Genomic DNA, 22,226 nt, shown 5'->3' on the forward strand with positions numbered 1-22,226 from the left:
TTTTTTATTTCTTTATTATTATTATACTTTAAGTTCTAGGGTACATGTGCATAACATGCAGGTTTGTTACATAGGTATACTTGTGCCATGTTGGTGTGCAGCACCCATCAACTCGTCATTTACATCAGGTATAACTCCCAATGCAATCCCTCCCCCCTCCCCCCTCCCCATGATAGGCCCCGGTGTGTGATGTTCCTCTTCCCGGGTCCAAGTGATCTCATTGTTCAGTTCCCACCTATGAGTGAGAACATGCGGTGTTTGGTTTTCTGTTCTTGCGATAGTTTGCTGAGAATGATGGTTTCCAGCTGCATCCACGTCCCTACAAAGGACACAAACTCATCCTTTTTTATGGCTGCATAGTATTCCATGGTGTATATGTGCCACATTTTCTTAATCCAGTCTGTCAATGATGGACATTTGGGATGGTTCCAAGCCTTTGCTATTGTGAATAGTGCCGCAATAAACATACATGTGCATGTGTCTTTATAGCAGCATGATTTATAATCCTTTAATAGAAGATTAGGTTTCTTCAGTTTCAAAGGCAAAACCTAGTCCTTTGGATTGGCTCTATTTAATTTTATAATTGCTTTATCAATTAAAATTAAAAAATAACTTCAACAAATACATTCCAATGATAGATGAGTAAATCAGATGTCTGATGTCATTATACAATGTTACTTTTTTTTTTTTTTTTCTTTTGACATGGAGTCTGGCTCTTTCACCCAGGCTGGAGTGAAGTGGCAGGATCTTGGCTCACTGTAACCTCCACCCCCCGGGTTCAAGCAAATCTCCTGCTGGGATTACAGGTGCCTGCCACTATGCCCATCTAATTTTTTTATTTTGAGAAGAGGGGGGGTTTCTCCATGCTTGCCAGGCTGGTCTTGAACTCCTGATCTCAGGTAATTCGCCAACCTCGGCCTCCCAAAGTGCTGGGATTATACGTGTGAGCCACCACAGTGGCCTGATGTTACCTTTATAAGTCCACATAAAGTGACTTTATAATTACTTTTTAATAACTCTTTATTAAATCCTAACATATGTGAACAACAATTTTGTTTTCTACTTTTATATACAATACTATATTTTCCATGATTTTTAAAGAGTAGAAGACTTTTTTTTTTTTTGGAAATGTCTCGCTCTCTTGCGCAGGCTGAATTGCAGTGGCACAATCTGGGTTCACTTCATCCTCTGCCTCCCAGGTTCAGGAGATTCTCCTGCCACAGCCTCCTGGGTAGCTGGGACTACAGGTCAGTGCAACTATGCCAGCCTAATTTTTGTATTTTTATTAGTTACAGGGTTTTGCCATGTTGGTCAGACGTGTCTCCAACTCCTGACCTCAAGGGATCTGCCCACCTCAACTTCCCCAAGTGTTGAGGTTAAGTCACCACGCCCAGCCTGGATTGGTTTTTAAGAACTTGATTTATACTTGTTTTGTTTTAAAGAATAGTTTCTTGTGTTTTTAAACTTTTTAAAGTTAAAAATACTTCACAAGAAACTGGTGAACTTAAATGACATTGAAGATAATTTACTGTTACTTAACGGCGGGGTGATCTTTGGGGACGGGTTTATGGGTATAAAATTGAAAAATTAATTTGTAACCTGAGATTAGTATTCTGGCTCTATCTCAAGTGACTTAGAGAAATTCTCAAATCACCAAATACAATAAATAAATGAATATAAAAGTATAGTGGCTCATTCACTTCTCTAAAGCATTTTCTAAACTCCCAGAATTATGAAAACCACGGAAGATTCAAATATTTTGCTGAACTGGATCAGAATGGGAGGTATCTACTTAGCCTATGGGTGCTTTCAACTTTGACTCAGCAAATTACTGGTATTCACTTTCTCCAGGGCCTACTCCTCACACCCTCCTAACCCATTCTTGCTCAATATTCTCCTTAACTCTGCATCTAGGCTTGCTATCATATTACCAACGAAATAATAATTGATTTGGATGTATTTACGTAATACAACGTTCTTAAGTAACTAATAACATTTATTAGCATTAATTGGTCCCCTTCTATGTACGAAGCACTGTTGTACTTGCTGACACCTACAATATTTTTCACATACTTTAAAATACATCAGCATACACAGTGTGAAATCATTTTTGTGTGTGCTTGTTATTTAGGCCACAATATAAAGTACGTACTGCTAGAATTCTAATAAAAACGTACAGCACAGGAATGGTGAGATAGCATTTAAATCGGGAAAGTTCAGCTTGACAGTGTACTATTACCAGTGCATCCTGTTAGCCTAACAACTTTCAACATCATCAGTAGCACATCAGTAACAAGCTCTTAACTGGGACGAGGAATGTTAGAAATGGGTACTTTCATTTTATAAATAATCTCTGAAAAAGATAGTCTTCTTAAGCACAAATGTCATTAATTATGGTATGCTCAGTCTTTTTCAATTTTTTACTTTCAAACAATATTCTCAAATATATTTAGAAAAAGGTTTTTAAGGCATACTATTTCCTTTTTTTTTTTTTTTTGAGACGGAGTCTTGCTCTGTCACCCAGGCTGGAGTGCAGTGGCCGGATCTCAGCTCACTGCAAGCTCCGCCTCCCGGGTTTACGCCATTCTCCTGCCTCAGCCTCCCGAGTAGCTGGGACTACAGGCGCCCACCACCGCGCCCGGCTAGTTTTTTGTATTTTTTTTTAGTAGAGACGGGGTTTCACCGTGTTAGCCAGGATGGTCTCGATCTCCTGACCTCGTGATCCGCCCGCCTCGGCCTCCCAAAGTGCTGGGATTACAGGCTTGAGCCACCGCGCCCGGCCCAAGGCATACTATTTCATTAATGCTCATCATTTGGAAAAAAAAAAAAAACCCAATTCTAATACATGAACATGAATTTATGTTTATTTTTTAACTGTGGATTATCATGGTATTTAATCAATTTGTTATAAAAATTTTTTGAAAATAATAATTGATATAATGAGAATTTTCATCAAAATTTGAAGAGATCTAACTAATATGCATAATGAATTTGAGTTGGAAAAAAAAATGCATAATACAAGTGAAAACAAAAATGCAAATTCCATTCCTACTTAGAGAAGAAAAAAATGAAATACCATACAGGTTGAGCACCACTAATCAAAAAATCTAAAACTCCAAAATACTCCAAAATCTCAAATGTTTTGAGCTCTGAAATGTCACCGAAAGTGAAATATCCCACACATGACCTCATGTGAGCAGTTACGGTCAAAACTGTTCTCAGTGGACCAAAGTCTCTCCCAGCCCCTTCAGTTGCAATATATCTTTCTGTGTCCACCCAGATGTCCCCAAGGAAGGGCACTCACAAAAGGAAATAAAATGGCATGTGTACACACACTTTGCTTCATGAATAAAATTATTTAAAATATTGTCTAAAATTATCTTCAGCCTATCTGAATAAGGTGTACATGAAACACAAATTTTGTGTTTACACTTGGGTTGATACACAAGATATCTTATTATGCATATGCAAATATTCCGCAATCCACAAATATCCAAAACCTGAAATTCTTCTGCTCTAACATTGTGAGTAACAATCAACTTGTATTACATGGTTTTATAATGCATTTATTTGAAAATGTGACTGAAATCTGTGAATGAAATTTTACAAACATCATTTTTAGCCAAATATTAATATTTTGTATAGCAGAAGGGGATACACTGGGTTTATTTCTCCACAGCATCCAAGTAGAATGTGACAGGGTTAAGGAGGAAAGATTTCTATATGTAGTACTCATGATCCTTTGGGCTTAGGGTAGGTAAAAGCACAAGACATGCTAACCTTACATTCTGCCCTGTTCCTTGGAAATTTAATAAGCAACCCTTACTCTTGTTTATAAACAACAATGGATTCCAGTGAAGGGTAATGGCTAAGTCCATGAGCACCATTAGAACTGGCAGGGGTCAGGAAAGAATGTGAAAACTCTACTCCACAGTACTCATTTTTCTATACTATGCTGGAAAGATGACTGGAAAACAAATTTGGCAATGTAATATCTGAGAACAGGATACTCAGCCAGATATGGGAAGAATAAAAGACAAGAATCTTGTGTCTACTGCATCTAGAGAAGAAAATATTCTGTTAACTCTTTGCCATGAAAATACTTTGAGGCTGGGAACAGTGGGTCACACGTGTAATCACAGTGCCTTGGAAGGTTGAAGCAGGAGGATTGTTTGAGTCCAGGAGTTTGAGACCAGATGGAACAGCCTGAGAAGACAATATCTCCACAAACAATTTAAAAACTGACCTGGAGTGGGGGTACCTGCCTGTATTCAGAGCTACTCAGGAGACCGAGGTTGAGGATCGCTTAGGCTAGGTGGTTGACACTGCAGTAATTACGATCCAGCAACTGCACTATAGTCTGGGTGACAGAGTGAGACTCTCTCTCTAAGAAAAGAAAAAAAGAATAGAAAAAGAAAAAACATGACTGAAATCTACCCCCTACGCTGCTGTGTGTAATTGCTGCATCCATTATTTTCTTAAGGAAGAAAATCTATTTGATTCTGATTTTTATAGGCTACTGATAATGTAGCAATATTCAAGAACTCAATGTTTCATTCATCAGAGAAAGAAACTTCAGAATGTAGACTGAACCTCACCTGAACACACAAGCACAGAAGAAATCATATGTGTTTCTGTGGCTCTAGGTGAGACAATACCTTGAGAGATTTGAGGATTTCTGGAGTTGAGGACATGAGATTGATTCCTGAATCCATCCCGTACAGGAAATAGGACCATAAAAAGATTGCTTATGGCCAGGGGCGGTGGCTCACGCCTGTAATCCCAGCACTTTGGGAGGCCGAGGCGGGCAGATCATGAAGTCAGGAGATCGAGACCATCCTGGCTAACACGGTGAAAACCCGTCTCTACTAAAAATACAGAAAATTAGCCGGGTGTGGTGGCGGGCACTTGCAGTTCCAGCTACTGAGGAGGGTGAGGCAGGAGAATGTAGTGAACCCGGGAGGAGGAGCTTGCAGTGAGCAGAGATCTCGCCACTGCACTCCACTCTGGGCGACAGAGCAAGACTCAGTGTCAAAAAAAAAAAAAAAAAGGGAAGACTGCTTATCTTTTATGTGCTCCTATGTAAACTTGGGACATATTGCATATTTTCGGTGGATTAGGAACAACGTGTGCATAGAGACAGCACAATATCTAGTACATCAGCCCATGTACCACATTGTCCTCTTCCTTTTTCTAACATATTTCTCTCCACTCTAGTAGATAAGAGGTTTCAACAGAAAATGACTGGGGTTTGTAGAAAAATAGACAATAAACGGGTAAAACAATTGAGAAGCAATTTAAAAAAAAAGGGGGGGGGGTTAAAGAAAAGATAGCCCTGGATATTCAGAGTCCAGAAAGAAAAAATGTAACTTGTTGGAAAATTACTAAATTTTGTTAACATTGGAAAATATATGCAGAATTCTCTCCATGTGAGCAAATAAAACAAACAAAATGTCAAAGGAGTTATATTTACTCGGTTTTAAATGGTATTTATCATAGAATGGCATTTGTATAAAAACTTTAAAATTTCCAGAATTAAATAAAGTCAGATTTCTACATATGTTAAGGAAGCAGAAATAGATCACCAAATTTCATACAAAGATTTTGCAATAAGTTTTAGAACTCAGATGAAAAAAATACTCTATTACCAGATTCTGAAAAATAGATTTGTAATTCAACAGAAAACTTTGTGGTAGACGTAGGTTTCAGATGCCAGAATGAAAACAGTCTTATGTACAAAAAACTATCTTTTTTATTAAAAGGAGAAGCACTGGAAAATGAAGAAGTATTCCAAATTCGCTGGAGTGTCCATTATTTACATCATGGATTGTTCCTGCCTATACCCATCTCTACTCTCTCTTCTGGATTGGTTAGGACTTTTGGAACCTACAAAATGCCAATTTAAAGGGAATTACTTTCTTGTGTTTGTTTCATGGTCTGAGACTCAAGTAGGAAAACAGGTTGTTTCCTTAATAATGCCACAGTAGACAGAGGTAGGTCTGTAATGGAAACCTCCTAATTTGCAGTGCTCTAGGCTTCACCTGCCTAAAGCTGAGTGTTTGAATGAATAAGTGAATGATGTGGTGCAAAAAGTGGTTGAAATAAAAGCAGAAGCTACCCTCCCTTCCCTTCTCTCCTTGCCCCAATTCCTTCCTGATAAACAGCGTCATCAGACCTTGTAATGGAGAACCAGGGCCCCGCCACGGAGCTCCAGAATCTCAGCAGAGAATGTCGGCAGGATCCAGTCCATAACCTGAGGGTTTCACAAGTTTCCCACTCGGGAGTCCAGGACTGAGCCAACAGGGCCCCCACACACAACCAGCGCAGATCTTACTTCTGTGTGGACACGTCGATTAGTTACTTAGATTTATTGAGGTACAGAATGGATATAGAGGGTGGTCAGTCAGTTGGTGGTCTTGGACAGTAAGCTCACAATAGAACAAGAAAATCTACTGTTCAATTTCTTGCATTTAATGAAATATAAACTCTGGATGATTTTATGGTGGGTCAACTTGAGTACATGCACGTACAAAGAGGGAAATGAGGGCAGTAGCCATTTTGTGGCATAGACTACCTTCTTATTCTTCAATGAAACACTTACTTAGGAAACTGCTGGGAAGGCATTTCGCAGATGCAAGCAAAGGTCCTAATCCTGTGACTAGGAAGTGTGCCCAAGCAAGCCTGACTTCATCTGTGAAAGTCCTTTAAAGAAAGACATGGGCATCTCTTGAAAAACATTTTAAACAGCAAATGGGACTCTAATCTTCCAATTGCCCCCTATTGACTTTAAACCAAAGCTTTGATTCATGACCACTGGGATCCAGGCAGCGGGGATTTCTTTTCCTGACGGACTGTACCAAGGATCTCACATTTGCTTAAACAGCCCCCACTGTTTGTAAGCCAATTCCTTGCACTTAATTCATACGTGAATCTCCCTAACTATACACATATCTTATGGCTTCTGCTTTTGTCTTTGAACCTTGGCAGTCATGGGTCTGATAGATTTGTCTTCACAGTTTTGATAGTCTTGACCATAAATCTTCTGGACCATTGACAAAGAATTCCTCTGTCAGAAGGTATTTGAGTAGTCACTTCCGAAATCTTTCTTTAAAAAAAAAAATAATTTTCATATAACTACAAAAAGATTTGGTACAGAAAGAAAAATATAGTTCATGCCTATCTTTTGGATTCTGTATTTTTGAATTTGCCTATATCCTAAAAGTTATTTATAATCCCCAAAATAATTCCTGTGGTGCACTCATAGTCATTGCAGGACATCATGCACTATGTAGAGAAAAGCGTTAAAATAATAACTCATCTTTCACCCGTGACACTGGCGAAGTTTTGTAAATTCAATGAGAGACCCCAAGTTAGTGGGTTTATTTGGTTAATCAGTGATTTCTTTTAGAGTCGTAGAAAACAGAAAACAAAAAGGAAAGTTTTATCTTCTGTTGGACTTCTCTGGAAATATCCTGTAAATGTACTAAAGCAGTATTTAAGCTGGATGAGGTGGTTTATACCTGTACTCCTAGCACTTCGGAAGGCTGTGACTGGAGGACCACTTGAAACCCGCAGTTGGAGAACAGCCTGTGCTACAGAGTCATACACTGACTTTACCAAAAATTTCAAAAAAAAAAAAAAAAAATTAGCCAGGTTATATAGTGTCAGCCTAAAGTCTTAGCTACTTGGGAGGCTGAAGCAGGAGGATTACTTGGAATTCAAGGCTGCAGGGAGCTGCGATTATGCCACTGCACTCCAGAAGGAGACCCTTTCTCTAGAATAAGTAAATGTGCAGTTAGAGGAATGCCTATATCATGGAAGAAACCCAATAAACAGTATAAAATGCATCTTAATTTATTTCTAGCCTAGGTCTACTCTGACAGGATTTATGTTACATATGATTCATTCAGGCACTGGTTTTCAGAATGAAAGTGTGACGATAATTTAATCAGAGCTGCAAAGGTGTGTTCTAAATGCTGCATAAACCTAATCATCTTTGTCTCCACCTTTCGGAATGCTCTAAATACCCTTAAAGAGGTGGGTGTGGTCTTCACAGATTCTTATAAAAGGAGGCAGAAGAGACAAGTTCAGTTTTCTCCGAAGGAGAAGGACAGCACTTAGAACTGCATTTTGGTGACCTCTGAAATTCAGTACTGCGGTGAATGAGCTTCTGACCTGGAGGAGTACTTAACAAAATTATTTTTGGAAGAATCGTTGTGGGAACCATTAAAAGAACTCCAGGGTGAGTGAAACATATTGATAAAATTATATCATCTTTCCTTTACACAATAATAAATGAGTGTTAAAATATCTCATTTTCTTAAATCTACACAATGATACCATTTGTAACTCCTGTTGTTACCATAGATTTTATCAATTGTGAGGATATTAATTGTTATTTTGTGTTTTCTATGATTGTCTAATATAGTTTTGAAAAACTTTAACTAATGTTTACTGCAACAGATATGTATGCATAATGAATATATGTAATTGATACATATATGTACACATAGGTGTTTGTATATGTTTGTAATAAGTGTATTAATATTGTTGAATTCAATTGAGAATACACTAATGAATGATGTAAGTTATGTGCTTTCATAACATTCAGGTTTTAGACATGACTTTTAATTAGTAAGGTAATGATGAGCGATGCAAAATAGTGAAACCAAGACAATGAGAAAGCTCCCCAAAATATCCTACTTTAGAAATCAAAACACAATTTTTCGACCAAATAAATTTATGAGACCTAATTTGATATGTGATTGTGATTGTCATCTCACTTGAGTCTTAATCTTATCAAACTGTGAAAAATTTCTTAAAATGTCTTAGATGAGCTCTGGCAAATATTTGCAATTCTAAGATTTTTCATTTCTTTCACTTAAATTCAGAAGTGATATCAAAAAAAGCAGCGTAAAGGACTTAAAATTGCCAAAACAAAGATTATAGTTTTTATACTAGTCAGGGTTCTCCAGACAGAACCATAGGATGTTTATATATATGTGTGCAGATATATTAATAGGCCATTTGAGTCAACCACAAACCACATATGGCGGTCCCATAAGATTATAATACCAATATGTTTACTGTACTTTTTCTGTATTTAAATATGTTTGGATACACAAATAGTTATCATTGTGTTACAATTGCCTACCGTATGCAATACAGAACATACTGTACAGGTTTGTAGCCTATTGTAGGAACTATAAGCTATAGTGTATACCATAGGTGTGTAGTAGGCTATAGCGTCTAGGTTTGTGTAGTATATTCTATCATATTAAAACAATAAAACCGCCTGGCTGGGCACTGTGGCTCATGCCTGTAATTCCAGCACTTTGGAAGGCCAAGGCAGACAGATCACTTGAGACCAAGAGTTCAAGTGCAGCCTGGCCAAGATGGCAAAACCCCGTCTCTACTAAAAAATTACAAAAATTAGTCAGGCCTAGTATCACGTTCCTGTAATCCCAGGTGCTCGGGAACTTGAGGCAGGAGAATCACTTTGACCCTGGAGGTGGAGGTTGCAATGAGCCGAGATCATGGCACTGAACTTCAGCCTGTGTGACAGAGGGAAACACTGTCAAAAAAAAAAAAAAAAACTAAAAACACCTGACACATTTCTCAGAACATACATCGTGCACAAGCTATACATGATTCTACATGGGGTAGAATTCATTAGGAAAATTAATTTGCTTGATTATGGAGTCTGGGAGTTCCAATATAGGCTGTCTTTAAGCTGGCGTCCTGAGGATACTGGTATACTGGCTAAGCTCAAGTCTGAAAGCCTCAGGACCAGTTTCAGGAGAGAGACGGAGGAAATTGCCTTTTCTCCGCTTTTTTCTTTATATCTGAGCTACCAGCCTATTAGATGGTGCCTACACACATTGAGGGATGAGGTTCCCACTCAACTCACCAACTCACATGTCTCTCTCCTCTAGAAACACCTTCACAGACTCACCCAGAAACAGTGCTTCACCTGTTCTATAGGTATTGGTTAATCCAGTCAGACTGATACCTAAAATTCACCATCACACCATGGAAATATAATTACACCTCTCTGAGTCTAACAAAAAGCTCCTATATGTTAGTTCAGAGTTTCTGCAGCCCTAGGGGAAGTTAATTTAATCCGCAGGAAAAGAAAAAGACCAGATATCTTTAATAATGTTTCTTTTCTCTACTAGTAAACCTTGATTGGTTTAATTGTAGTCTTTTCCTTTATTTGGTTGGTTGGTTGGATTTTTTTTTTATTTTGTTTTGATTTGGGTTTTTGTTTTTAATGTAATTTAATTTAATTTTAAGTCCTGGGATAACTGTGCAGGACATACAGACTTGTTACCTAGGTAAACTTGTGCCATAGTGGTTTACTGCCCGGCTTTTGCGTCCCTCTCTAAAAATATGTCACAGAACACTCTGGCTATCTTCTCATATTCTTGGGCCCAGGTAGTTTTTTCCCACTCTTTCATAGTCATTCATCAGTTATTTGAAAGAAGAATAGGGAAAACTACGATTTATTCTGACCACTTAGAATCAAAACCCAATTTCCAGATCCACATTCAGAAAATTGGTAATTGAATAGATTAGTATTATGTTACAGACAGGAACTAGGAGCAGAAGCGACTGTGAGTCATCTAGTTAGTAATATCTACTCTAAAGCTGGGAGAATCCCTCTGTGTGTGAATTTTTAAGTTTGTAACAGAAGAAAGAGTTTGTGGTATTTTAATGAACATTGACAAGAGAAGAAACTAGAGCTATCACATATCTCCACATGTTTAGAAGCCTTTCATCAACCCAGGCCCCAAAATGACACGTTTCTCTTTCTTCCCCAGAAACATGAGTTCTGGAATCTTGCAAGTCTTCCAGAGGGAGCTCACCTGCCCCATCTGTATGAACTACTTCATAGACCCAGTCACCATAGACTGTGGGCACAGCTTTTGCAGGCCCTGTTTCTACCTCAACTGGCAAGATATCCCACTTCTTGTTCAGTGCTCTGAATGCAGAAAGTCAACAAGGCAGAGAAACCTTGAAACCAACATTCATTTGAAGAAGATGGCTTCCCTTGCCAGAAAAGCCAGTCTCTGGCAATTCCTGAGCTCTGAGGAGCAAATGTGTGGCATTCACAGGGAGACAAAGAAGATGTTCTGTGAAGTGGACAGGAGCCTGCTCTGTTTGCTGTGCTCCAGCTCTCAGAAGCACCGGGATCATAAACACTGTCCCATTGAGTGGGCTGCTGAGGAACACCGGGTAAGTGATGCCTCTGAACATCTACTTCTATAAAGGACACATGAAATTCCTGTGGGTCTATTTTCTTGGAGATTGGATCAAGCCAACTCCTCCTCCCTTTAAGCAGCTCTGTTTGGGCTTTCTTAGCTTCAAACCTCTGGGCTTTGACAAACATGAAGGGAAACGAAGGAAATGCCATTTACTACTAGGAGCTTATTTGTCTCTTATTCTGGGCCCCCTCCCTGTGTCACAGTCTGCACTGGTGCTTCAGTTTATGGCTCTTTTGCAGGAGAAGCTTTTAAAGAAAATGCAGTCTTTATGGGAAGAAGCTTGTGAAAATCACAGAAACCTGAACATGGAAACCACCAGAACCAAATACTGGAAGGTTAGTCCTTTACTACTCTCCCTTCTCCAGGAGCTTATGGTGGGCAAATGGATGACTCTCAAAATAGGAACTTGATAGCAAACTGTATTGTTTCTGGGATTCAGAAAAAAAAAAAGAAAAGAAAAAAGAAAACATTGAGAAAAAGTGGCCTCATTTCTTATATAGAACAGTATGCTTATTAGGTAGGATTTCTAAGAAAACCACTGATGTCACCCAAAGCATGCTGGTTTGTTTCCTTACAAACCTGTAGCTATACACCAAGAGATACAAGAAACCGAGATACATCTCACAGCATTCTATAGGTGCTGGTTGGATAAATGCTGGGCACAAGATTTATTTGGCAGTCATGGAAAGCTCAAGTGAACCTTCTGAGGCTGGGTCAGCATTAATCTGAATGCTGGTGAACAAGTAGTATGTGGAATTGTATGGAAAATTTTAGGCAGAAAGTGACAGGGGAAATCTAGGGAAACCATGAAATTAGGAATCTCAACTATTTAATATTGAATAATACATAACATATGATGAGAAAAGTGGTGAGAAACACAGATTTGTGTCTTGAGGGAACCAGTATCTAAATATACGGAGAACTCTGAGGACTTCAGAAAAATATTATAAATAATTTTCTCTTTGTGGATATATACTTTGAGGGTATGATAGCTAATATTAGTTTGTTGAAAAGGATTTCATGAGAACGTAGTCTATGTTGAATATTAAATTAGAAAATATACTAGCAAAGAAGAAAAGAAGCACTTTTGTACTCACAGATCATACAATCCAAATAAGAGAGTCAAATGGTCAATATGCAAATATATGCAATGCATGATGTACTTGAGCGTTGTAGGTTTTTTGTTGGAGAATAATCAAACAGGGAAGTAGAAAAGGACAATACAGGCCAGAAACTGGAGATGAGTGTCTGAATTTTAAAAAGGGTGGTCAGAAAAATGCCTCACTGAAAAATTCAAATTGAAACAAAGTTTTGAAGAGGAGAGGGAACAGAGATGTGTGTAGGGATATATATGTGGACCATGAGTGTGTATATATGTATATGTATGTATGTGTGTGTGTGTTTGTGTGTATCTATATAATCCTAGTTGGAGAGAAGAGCATATGCTGTAATTTTGAGTCTGTGTATATTTGGAGGCCTGAGGAACCACAAAGAAGTCTATGTTTCAGATTGGGATGAGTTAGAGAAAGAATGGAAGGAAATGAATTCAGAGAGACAAAAATGGCCAAATCATAAATGCAACCTTATTAGGATAGGTTTCGCTGGGTGAAATGCATGTAGCTGGACATGCTAGTCTAAGGTCATTTCACATAGACTGAGTTTAAGCAACTTGCATGTGTCAATGAGACAGAAAATAATTATTTCCTTTCTAGTAACAATAGCTGTATACTCCAACTCTTAAGCATGAACTGTTCTTACTTTTCCATAATATGGGCTGGAATAGCGAAATTCAAATTGTGTGTGTGTATGTGTGTTTATTTACAACTATCTTAGAAAACACATTATCTTGAATAAATTTAATGTAATTGGGCAGATACATCTATGTTGATCTTTATGCAGAAAGAAAGGAAAGGAGCAAAATTTTGTGGATTCTAAGAACTGGCAAGACTCAGGTTTAAACTCTTGGATGTTCGAGAGACAAAAGGAATCAGTGAGATTTCATAGGAGATAGATAAATACATTTCTCTTTTGATTAACCCATTATCATTGCAGGATTATGTGAATTTAAGGCTAGAAGCAGTTAGAGCTGAGTATCAGAAGATGCCTGCACTTCACCATGAAGAAGAAAAACATAATTTGGAGTTGCTGAAAAAGAAGGGGAAAGATATTTTTCATCAACTTCATTTAAGTAAAGCCAAAATGGCTCATAGGAGGGAGATTTTAAGAGGAATATATGAGGAGCTGAAGGAAATGTGTCATAAACCAGATGTGGAGCTACTTCAGGTACGAACCCACAATGTGGTTCAGGTTTTTGAATATTCACATGTATAAGTATTTTCCTCAAGGCTGAAATCCATCTCCCTACCTTTATTTCCATGATATGTTTCCAAAAACACATTCCACTCATTTGGGTAACTGGCTCAGCTAAAGATGACTGAGTAGGTTTTTCGAGGTTACCACAGAGCATGGACCCTCTGGGCCTCTTCTCCCTTCACTTATTTATAGAATGTCTTCAAGACTCAGACTTTCCCAGGACGTGAATTAATGACAATACAACTGACTGGGTTTTTCATTACAGAAAAAACAGAAAATGCTTTCCAGAAGCATATGGTAGGAGAATGCTATCTTCAGAAACTGAATACAAATACAAATCTGAATACAAATCTCACATTGAAGTTAGTGAAAGATGCATCTTGTGAAATGCACTGAATCTTTCTTATTTTTTTTACAGGGTTTTGGAGACATATTACACAGGTGAGGGTGTACCTACATTATAGCATATGTTCTTTCAGATTCCACAAATATCAAAGAAGGCTCTAGTAAGGTCATGGCATAAATAATTAAGATATTGATATTACTTTTTTTTGCAGCTACTTTTGTTCCCACAACTTAAAAGACAAGGCCAAAGAGTAAATAAATGAATACAAGAAGAGTGAACTAAAACAAACATTTTTATTCCTGATTTTGTTTTATTGCTTAAAATCCTGCATAGGTGAAAGATAGAGTTTTGTTTCGTGGATGGTAAGAAAGTCACCAGAGGAAGCAGGAGAGAAGAGGGGGAAGTATTTTAGCAGTGAAAATGTGTTGATGTGTTGTTTTTTATACATATATACAAATCAGTTAAGAGTTCTGAAAAATAGATTGAAAAAAACTGTGGAGTGTTAGAAGTGTGTAAGTCTCTAGGGAAGCTCTTTGCTAAAAGGCAGATCTCCCTGCCTAGAACAAGTTTCACAGCCTTTATGTTGAAAAGGAAGCAGTGGATGCAGCAGTCTCCCCAGAACCCTGCTGTTTCAAAGATGTCCGGGGAGTCTGCCAAGAAGTGGAACTCGGAATTTCAATTCTAAATATTATCAAGGCCATAAGGCTGAGGGCAACTTACACATTTGGGGCGAAAAAAGAAGGATCAGATTGAATTCTGACTTAGACTCTTCCATCGTGCTTTAAAATTTAGGAACTCTAAATAAGAATTAATTTCAAAAAAGGAAGTAATAATTTTTGAATTACCAAATGTGTAGATTCAAAGGATTCTCATGAAATGTCTTTTACATACAAATAGTGATTCTTACTTATTTTATGGTTGTAGATGTTGTAACTGCAGGTTTTTCCTTGCAGGAGTGAGTCCGTGCTGCTGCATAAGCCCCAGCCTCTGAATCTAGAGCTAAGCTCAGGGCCCATCGCTGGACTGATGGACAGGCTCAACCAATTCCGAGGTAAGTCTCCACCCACAGGCAGCACTCCCACTTTATCTAAATATTATTATTGTTAGGATCACATAGGTAATATTTCATCCCTTACCAAATATTTTACTTCTTTTAAGACATAAGTGAACAATATAACCATGCACCCCTTTGGTGTCTGTGTCTATTTATAGTCACATTTATAGCATTAAGTTTGAAAGATAGTGAAAAGCAATACTCTCTGGCATAATATGTATTGAGTTATGTAATGGGAAAAAGGTGTAGGGTAGCAAATTTCAAAAAGGAGCAAAAGAAATAATGCTCAGAATGCAGGTGAATTATTTAATGTTAAATAAAAAGTTGTACATTTCTTTAGTGTATTTGTTGGAACTGCTAAGACTGTTCTTTGGGGGAATATAGTTTACTGGAGATTCTTGGGGGTTTTGTATTTTTTAAATGGGTATATATTCATATATTGCAAACATTTGAATTAATGGGTAAAAATAAAAGGAGGAAATCATTTTGTGAATACAAGTAAAATTACAAATGAAAATAAGTTCAATTTAATTGCAATATGAGGAGCTACACGTTAATTCTAAAATCCAGCTTCAGTCCAGAGCTAGCATGGAGGACCACAGAGAGACTGGTCAAAGATTTTGCAGAAATCTGCTTTAAATTATCACTTATAACATGCACATATACATTTTTATCCAGATATCTAGAGCAGTTCTTGAGTAAGTGAAAATCTTCACATTCTTTCCAAAGTGATAGCATTAGCTTTTAAGAATAAGGAACATTTCTAAATAAAAATCTTGATAACAGTACAGCATTTAGGGCATATAATGTGTACATTTTACTTTGAAAATTGGATTGAAAGAAGTTGGTCTCACATTTGGCTCTCAATATAGAAGTTTTCAAAAAAATTTCATATCTGTGGTTAGGGTTTGGTTTGTCCTGTATATAATATTAATCATCTCTATACTTTACTGGAAGTTACAAGCAAAACTGTCTTTCTGACTTTACATTTCCTGGTAAAGTAACTTCTTGATAGAACAATTATTTTTTTCTAATTTACACGTGTCTATGCATGTTTTTTCTTTTTTTATTTTTTGCAGTGCATATTACTCTGCATCATGAAGAGGCCAACAGTCATATCTTTCGATATGAAATTTTGAGAAGCATGTGTATTGAATGTGACCATCAAGATGTGCCCTATATCACTGCAACACCTAGAAGTTTTCTTGCATGGGGTGCTCAGACTTTCACCTCCGGCAAATATTACTGGGAGTTCCATGTGGGGGACTCTTGGAACTGGGCTTTTGGTGTCTGTAATACATATTGGAAAGAGAAGAATCAGAATGAGAAGATAGATGGAGAGGAGGGACTCTTTCTTCTTGGGTGTGTTAAGAATGACATTCAATGCCGTCTCTTTACCACCTCCCCACTTATGCTGCAATATATCCCAAGACCTACCAGCCAAGTAGGATTATTCCTGGATTATGAGGCTAAGACTGTGAGCTTTGTTGATGTTAATCAAAGCTCCCTAATATACACCATCCCTAATTGCTCTTTCTCACCTCCTCTCAGACCTATCTTTTGCTGTATTCACTTCTGATCAGAGACAAATCTGGAACGTGTTCACATGCTGTGGGAATCCCTTTATTCCACGAAATCCTCTTCCTTGTGCCTTAACATACACGACAAATAGGCTCTATTTTATGTCTTGAACTACCTTCTAATGTTATCAAAACTCATTTATTGTGTTACTATTAAATATGCTGAAAACACTAAAAGTATATGTATTGGTTCTTTATTAACTAATTTTTGAAAAATCATTATTCATGACCATGGCATACAGTATATTCTCTTTTTTTTTTTCTTTATTTCTGACTGTCACTGAGTGAAATAATAGATGACAAACATGTCTGAATGAAGTAGAAATCAATGGAAGACAGTCAGGATCTTGTGCTTCATGCAAAGAAACTTGGAGTGAAGTCTGAATGATAACTGGGATATGTTTTTCTTCCTTTTTATCTGACTATATTACACTTATCCATCATGATTCATTGTATTAATCTATCCTTTGAGATACTATTATTTGACCTTCTATGTTCGGCTTCATTTTGCAATTCTCACTACAGATGTAAATAATCCTTCATTATTAGTGTGCTCTTCTACATTGAAATACCCAAGGTGATCAGACCAATGCTGGATTAATTAAATATTGGAAAAATGTGACTAAATATTGACCCCTACCTCAAAGCATACACACTCATTTCCAGATAGATTCAAGTCCTGAAAGGAAGGGGAATCTGATACAATATTCTCATAAGGATTTCTTAACCAGGGCACAAATTAATAATTAAAACAATTCATTCATTTATATTGATAATGATGACTTCTGTGTTTCAAAAAACATTACGCAAACTAGTAGTGGAGAAAGATATTCACCCCAACATACATAAAATAAAATATAATACATATGCATGATGAATACTTAAAATGTAATAAATAAAAGACAGTGAACTCAATAGAAGATGGGGTAAAATATCTGAACAGACCCATTACAGAACTGGATACATAAATAACTAGCCAAATATAAAAAAGTGCTCACTTTCATTAGTCTTACAAAATTAAGAATTAATCCACCAGTTGTAACACAGGCCCCCATAAAAAAAATACCAAAATTTGAAGTCACATAATATTGTGTGTAGTCAAAGAATAAATGAAATTTATTCATGACTGGGGAGACGTAAATGGAAATTCTTTTTGGGAAACTGACTATTAGCATTTCTTATGGGCTAGATATTCTAATTCTAAAATATAGTCAACTGATTGCCTACATGTACTTCAGCATACACAATATTGTTCACTGCATCAATTTTTATAGTAGCTCCAATTTAGAGCCAAAATATTCTTCAACAGTAGAATAGCTAAATAAATTTGGTGTTATTTATTATTATTGGTGCAAAATAATCCTGTAACACTGAATGCAACAAAATTGATGAATCTCAGAAACAAGTTAATATATATATGCCAATTTAAATAATAAAATTGAAGTTAAGAAAGGACTCTTCCATGTATATAATATATTGGCAATTGTAAGCTCTTTGTGGGTTCCATAATTACATGAACACTATGGAATTAGAACTCTTAAGACCCAAAATGTCAAATAATGCATAAGATAGTAGAATACAAAAGGAGCCCAGGCATGGTGGCCCACACCTCTAATCCCAGCACATGGGGAGACTAAGGTGTAAGAATGGTGCCGGGCGCGGTGGCTTAAGCCTGTAATCCCAGCACTTTGGGAGGCCGAGACGGGCGGATCACGAGGTCAGGAGATCGAGACCATCCTGGCTAACACGGTGAAACCCCATCTCTACTAAAAAAAATACAAAAAAAAAAACTAGCCGGGCGAGGTGGCGGGCTCCTGTAGTCCCAGCTACTAGGGAGGCTGAGGCAGGAGAATGGCGTAAACCCGGGAGGCGGAGCTTTCAGTGAGCTGAGATCCGGCCACTGCACTCCAGCCTGGGCGACAGAGCGAAACGAAACTCCGTCTCAAAAAAAAAAAAAAAAAAAAGAATGGCTTGTGGCCAGGAGTTCCAGACCAGTGTAGGCAACATAGTGAGACCTCATGTCTACTAAACTTTCTTTTAGAAATCAGCCTGGCATAACGGCACATGCTATATTCCCAGCTACTCAGGGGGCTGATGCAGCAGGATGGTTCGAGTCCAGAAGATCCAGGCTGCAGTGAGCCATGGTGGTGCCGTGCGGTCCAGCCTGTGACAGAATGACAGTCTGTCTCAATAATAAAACAAACCATAATTACTTGATGTAACACAAACCAACATATTATAAATGCTCGAATTATAGATATTTTAAATATTGATGTTATTTTAAATAACTGAGAAAGCTGGGATAGCTATGTGTTTGTATAGACAAAAGTGCCCTGGGAAGTAAGTTTAAAGTATTTTTATTAGAGTAAGTGAGGAGGAAGTGCTTTATTGTAACTGTGATACACACTAGAATCTGCTATGAATAGTCTCATATCTGGAAGATTTGCAGATATCCAGGTAAGCAGTAATTCTTGGGTGCCTGAAGCCTAGCAGCTGCATATTCAGTGTGTCTTCTCTGGAGATGTCTTCTCTGGAAAGTTTGATTTTTTTTTTTTTTTATTTTACTTTAAGTTCTAGGGTACATGTGCACAACATAAAGGTTTGTTACATATGTATACATGTGCCTTGTTGGTGTGCTGCACCCATTAACTCGTCATTTACATTAGGTATATCTCCTAATGCTATCCCTCCCCGCTCCCCCCACCCCACGACAGGCCCCAGTGTGTGATGTTCCCCTTCTGTGTCCAAGTGATCTAATTGTTAAATTCCCACCTATGAGAGAGTACATGTGGTGTTTGGTTTTTTGTCCTTGTGATAGTTTGCTGAGAATGATGGTTCCCAGCTTCCTCCATGTCCCTACAAAGGACAGGAACTCATCCTTTTTTATGGCTGCATAATATTCCATGGTGTTTATGTGCCACATTTTCTTGATTCAATCTATCATTGATGGACATTTGGGTTGGTTCCAAGTCTTTGCTGTTGTGACTAGTGCCACAATAAACATACGTGTGCATGTGTCCTTATAGCAGCATGATTTATAATCCTCTGGGTATATCCCCAGTAATGGGATGGCTGTGTCAAATGGTATTTCTAGTTCTAGATCCTTGAGGAATCGCCACACTGTCTTCCACAATGGTTGAACTAGTTTACAGTCTCACCAACAGTGTAAAAATGTTCCTATTTCTCCACATCCTCTCCAGCACCTGCTGTTTTTTTACTTTTAATGATCACCATTCTAACGGGTGTGAGATGGTATCTCATTGTGGTTTTGATTTGCATTTCTCTGATGGCCAGTGATGATGAGCATTTTTTCATGTGTCTGTTTGTTGCATAAATGTCGTCTTTTGAGAAGTTTCCGTTCATCTCCTTTGCCCACTTTTTGATGGGGTTGTTTGTTTTTTTCTTGCAAATTTGTTTGTGTTCTTTGTAGATTCTGGAAATTAGCCCTTTGTCAGATGAGCAGATTGCAAAAATGTTCTCCCATTCTGTAGGGTGCCTGTTCACTCTGATGATATGTTTCTTTTGCTGTGCAGAAGCACTTTAGTTTAGTTTAGTTAGAACCCATTTGTCAATTTTGGCTTTTGTTGCCATTACTTTTGATGTTTTAGACATGAAATACTTGCCAATGCCTATGTCCTGAATGCTGCTGCCTAGGTGTTCTTCTACGGTTTTCAGGGTTTTAGGTCTAACATTTAAGTCTTTAATCCATCTTGATTTAATTTTTGTATAAGGTTTAAGGAAGGGATCCAGTTTCAGCTTTCTACATATGGCTAGCCAGTTTTCCCCGCACCATTTATTAAATAGGGAATCCTTTCCCCATTTCTTGTTCGTGGCATTCTCTGTATTTGAATGTTGGCCTTCAAATTGGCCATCAAATTGGCCAAGCCAATTTGAATGTTGGCCTGGTTTGCTAGGTTGGGGAAGTTCTCCGGGATAATATTCTGCAGAGTGTTTTCCAGCTTGGTTCCTTCTCCCCATCACTTTCATCACCAATCAGACGTAGATCTGGTTTTTTCACATAGTCCCATATTTCTGGGAGGCTTTGTTCGTTTCTTTTTATTCTTTTTTCTCTAAACTTCTCTTCTCACTTCATTTCATTCATTTGATCTTCAATCACTGATGCCCTTTCTTCAAGTTGATCGAATCGGCTACTGAAGCTTGTGCATTCATCACGTAGTTCTTGTGCCATGGTTTTCAGCTCCATCAGGTCATTTAAGGGCTTCTCTACACTGATTATTCTAGTTAGCCATTTATCTAATCTTTTTTCAAGGTTTTTAGCTTCTTTGCGATGGATTCGAAATTTCTCCTTTAGCTCGGAGAAGTTTGATTGTCTGAAGACTTCTTCTCTCAACTCGTCAAAGTCATTCTCCATTCAGCTTTGTGCCTTTGCTGGCGAGGAGCTGTGTTCTTTTGGAGGGTGAGAGGTGCTCTGATTTTTTAAATTTTCAGCTTTTCTGCTCTGTTTTTTGCCCATCTTTGTGGATTGATCTACCTTTGGTCTTTGATGATGATGACGTATAGATGGGGTTTTGATATGGATGTCCTTTCTGTTAGTTTTCATTCTAACAGTCAGGACCCTCAGCTGCAGGTCTGTTGGAGTTTGTTGGAGATCCACTCCAGACCCTGTTTGCCTGGGTATCAGCAGTGGAGGCTGCAGAACAGCGAATATTGCTGAACAGCAAATGTTGCTGCCTGATCATTCCTATGGAAGCTTCGTTTCAGAGGGGTACCTGACCATTGAGGTGTCAATCTGCCCCTTCTGGGGGGTCCCTCCCAGTTAGGCTACTAGGGGGTCAGGAACCCACTTGAGGAGGCAGTCTGTCCCTTCTCAGATCACAAACTCCATGCTGGGAGAACCACTACTCTCTTCAAAGCTGTCAGACAGGGACATTCAAGTCTGCAGAGGTTTCTGCTGCCTTTTGTTCGGCTATGCCCAGCCCCCAGAGGTGGTGTCTACAAAGGCAAGCAGGCCTTCTTGAGCTGCGGTGGGCTCCACCCAGTTCCAGTTGGAGGGTCCTAGCTGCATTGTTTACCTACTCAAGCCTCAGTAATGGCAGGCGCCCCTCCCCCAGCCTCACTGCTGCCTTGCAGTTCCATCTCAGACTGCTGTGCTAGGAATGAGCCAGGCTCTGTGGTGTGGCAGCCTCTGGGCCAGGCACGGGATATAATCTCCTGGTGAGCCATTTGCTAAGACCATTGGAAAAGCACAGTATTAGGGTGGGAGTGACCCGATTATCCTGTCTGCCACAGTTTCCCTTGGCTAGGAAAGGGAATTCCCTGACCCCTTGCACTTTCCAGGTGAGGCGATGCCTCGCCGTGCTTAGGTTCACACTTGGTGGGCTGAACCCACTGTACTGCACCCACTGTCTGACAAGCCCCAGTGAGATGAACCTGGTACCTCATTCAGAAATGCAGAAATCACCTGTCTTCTGCGTTGCTCATGCTGGGAGCTGTAGATTGGAGCTGTTCCTATTGGGCCATCTTGGAAGACAAGTTTGATTTTTAAATGATTAGACTCACCTAAGACCACAACCACTTCATGAGATTAGCTACTTTCTGGAGAGAGAAGTGGAAATGGAAGATTAGGTGACACAGAAGGGTGTAACATTGGCTGACTGCAATTATAAAGTATAGACAATGGGGGCTTACAGCCCAAGAGAATCTAG

The 22,226-nt window shown here is 38.5% G+C and overlaps 1 protein-coding gene across 2 annotated transcripts; it reads left to right on the forward strand.

Moving 5' to 3' along the window:
• Positions 1-6,758: 6,758 nt before the first annotated feature.
• On the forward strand, positions 6,759-17,038 carry LOC102115792 (putative tripartite motif-containing protein 49B). Of its 2 annotated transcripts, XM_005579335.3 has the most exons (9): positions 6,759-6,891; positions 7,145-7,149; positions 8,057-8,242; positions 10,824-11,238; positions 11,507-11,602; positions 13,320-13,550; positions 13,999-14,021; positions 14,880-14,977; positions 16,060-17,038. In XM_005579335.3, exons 4-9 carry the CDS (start codon positions 10,828-10,830, stop codon positions 16,557-16,559), a joined length of 1,359 nt encoding a protein of 452 aa, XP_005579392.3. In that variant the 5' UTR covers positions 6,759-6,891; positions 7,145-7,149; positions 8,057-8,242; positions 10,824-10,827; the 3' UTR covers positions 16,560-17,038. The 2 variants fall into 2 exon arrangements, with proteins under 2 accessions (XP_005579392.3, XP_065385814.1); XM_065529742.1 differs by lacking the exons at positions 6,759-6,891; positions 7,145-7,149; positions 8,057-8,242; positions 13,320-13,550 and having other exon boundaries at positions 16,060-16,589.
• The last annotated feature ends 5,188 nt before the right edge of the window (positions 17,039-22,226 follow it).

The sequence above is a fragment of the Macaca fascicularis genome, chromosome 14, assembly GCF_037993035.2.
Source record: "Macaca fascicularis isolate 582-1 chromosome 14, T2T-MFA8v1.1".
In the NCBI taxonomy this organism is placed as follows: domain Eukaryota; kingdom Metazoa; phylum Chordata; class Mammalia; order Primates; family Cercopithecidae; genus Macaca; species Macaca fascicularis.

What these genes read in the sequence shown, in the direction of transcription:
- LOC102115792 (XM_005579335.3), top strand. Translation starts at nt 10,828, where the DNA reads ATGAGTTCTGGAATCTTGCAAGTCTTCCAGAGGGAGCTCACCTGCCCC. An exon ending in GGGCTGCTGAGGAACACCGG is followed by an intron (nt 11,239 to 11,506) that starts GTAAGTGATGCC and finishes GCTCTTTTGCAG; the next exon opens with GAGAAGCTTTTAAAGAAAAT. An exon ending in TTTGGAGACATATTACACAG is followed by an intron (nt 14,022 to 14,879) that starts GTGAGGGTGTAC and finishes TTTTCCTTGCAG; the next exon opens with GAGTGAGTCCGTGCTGCTGC.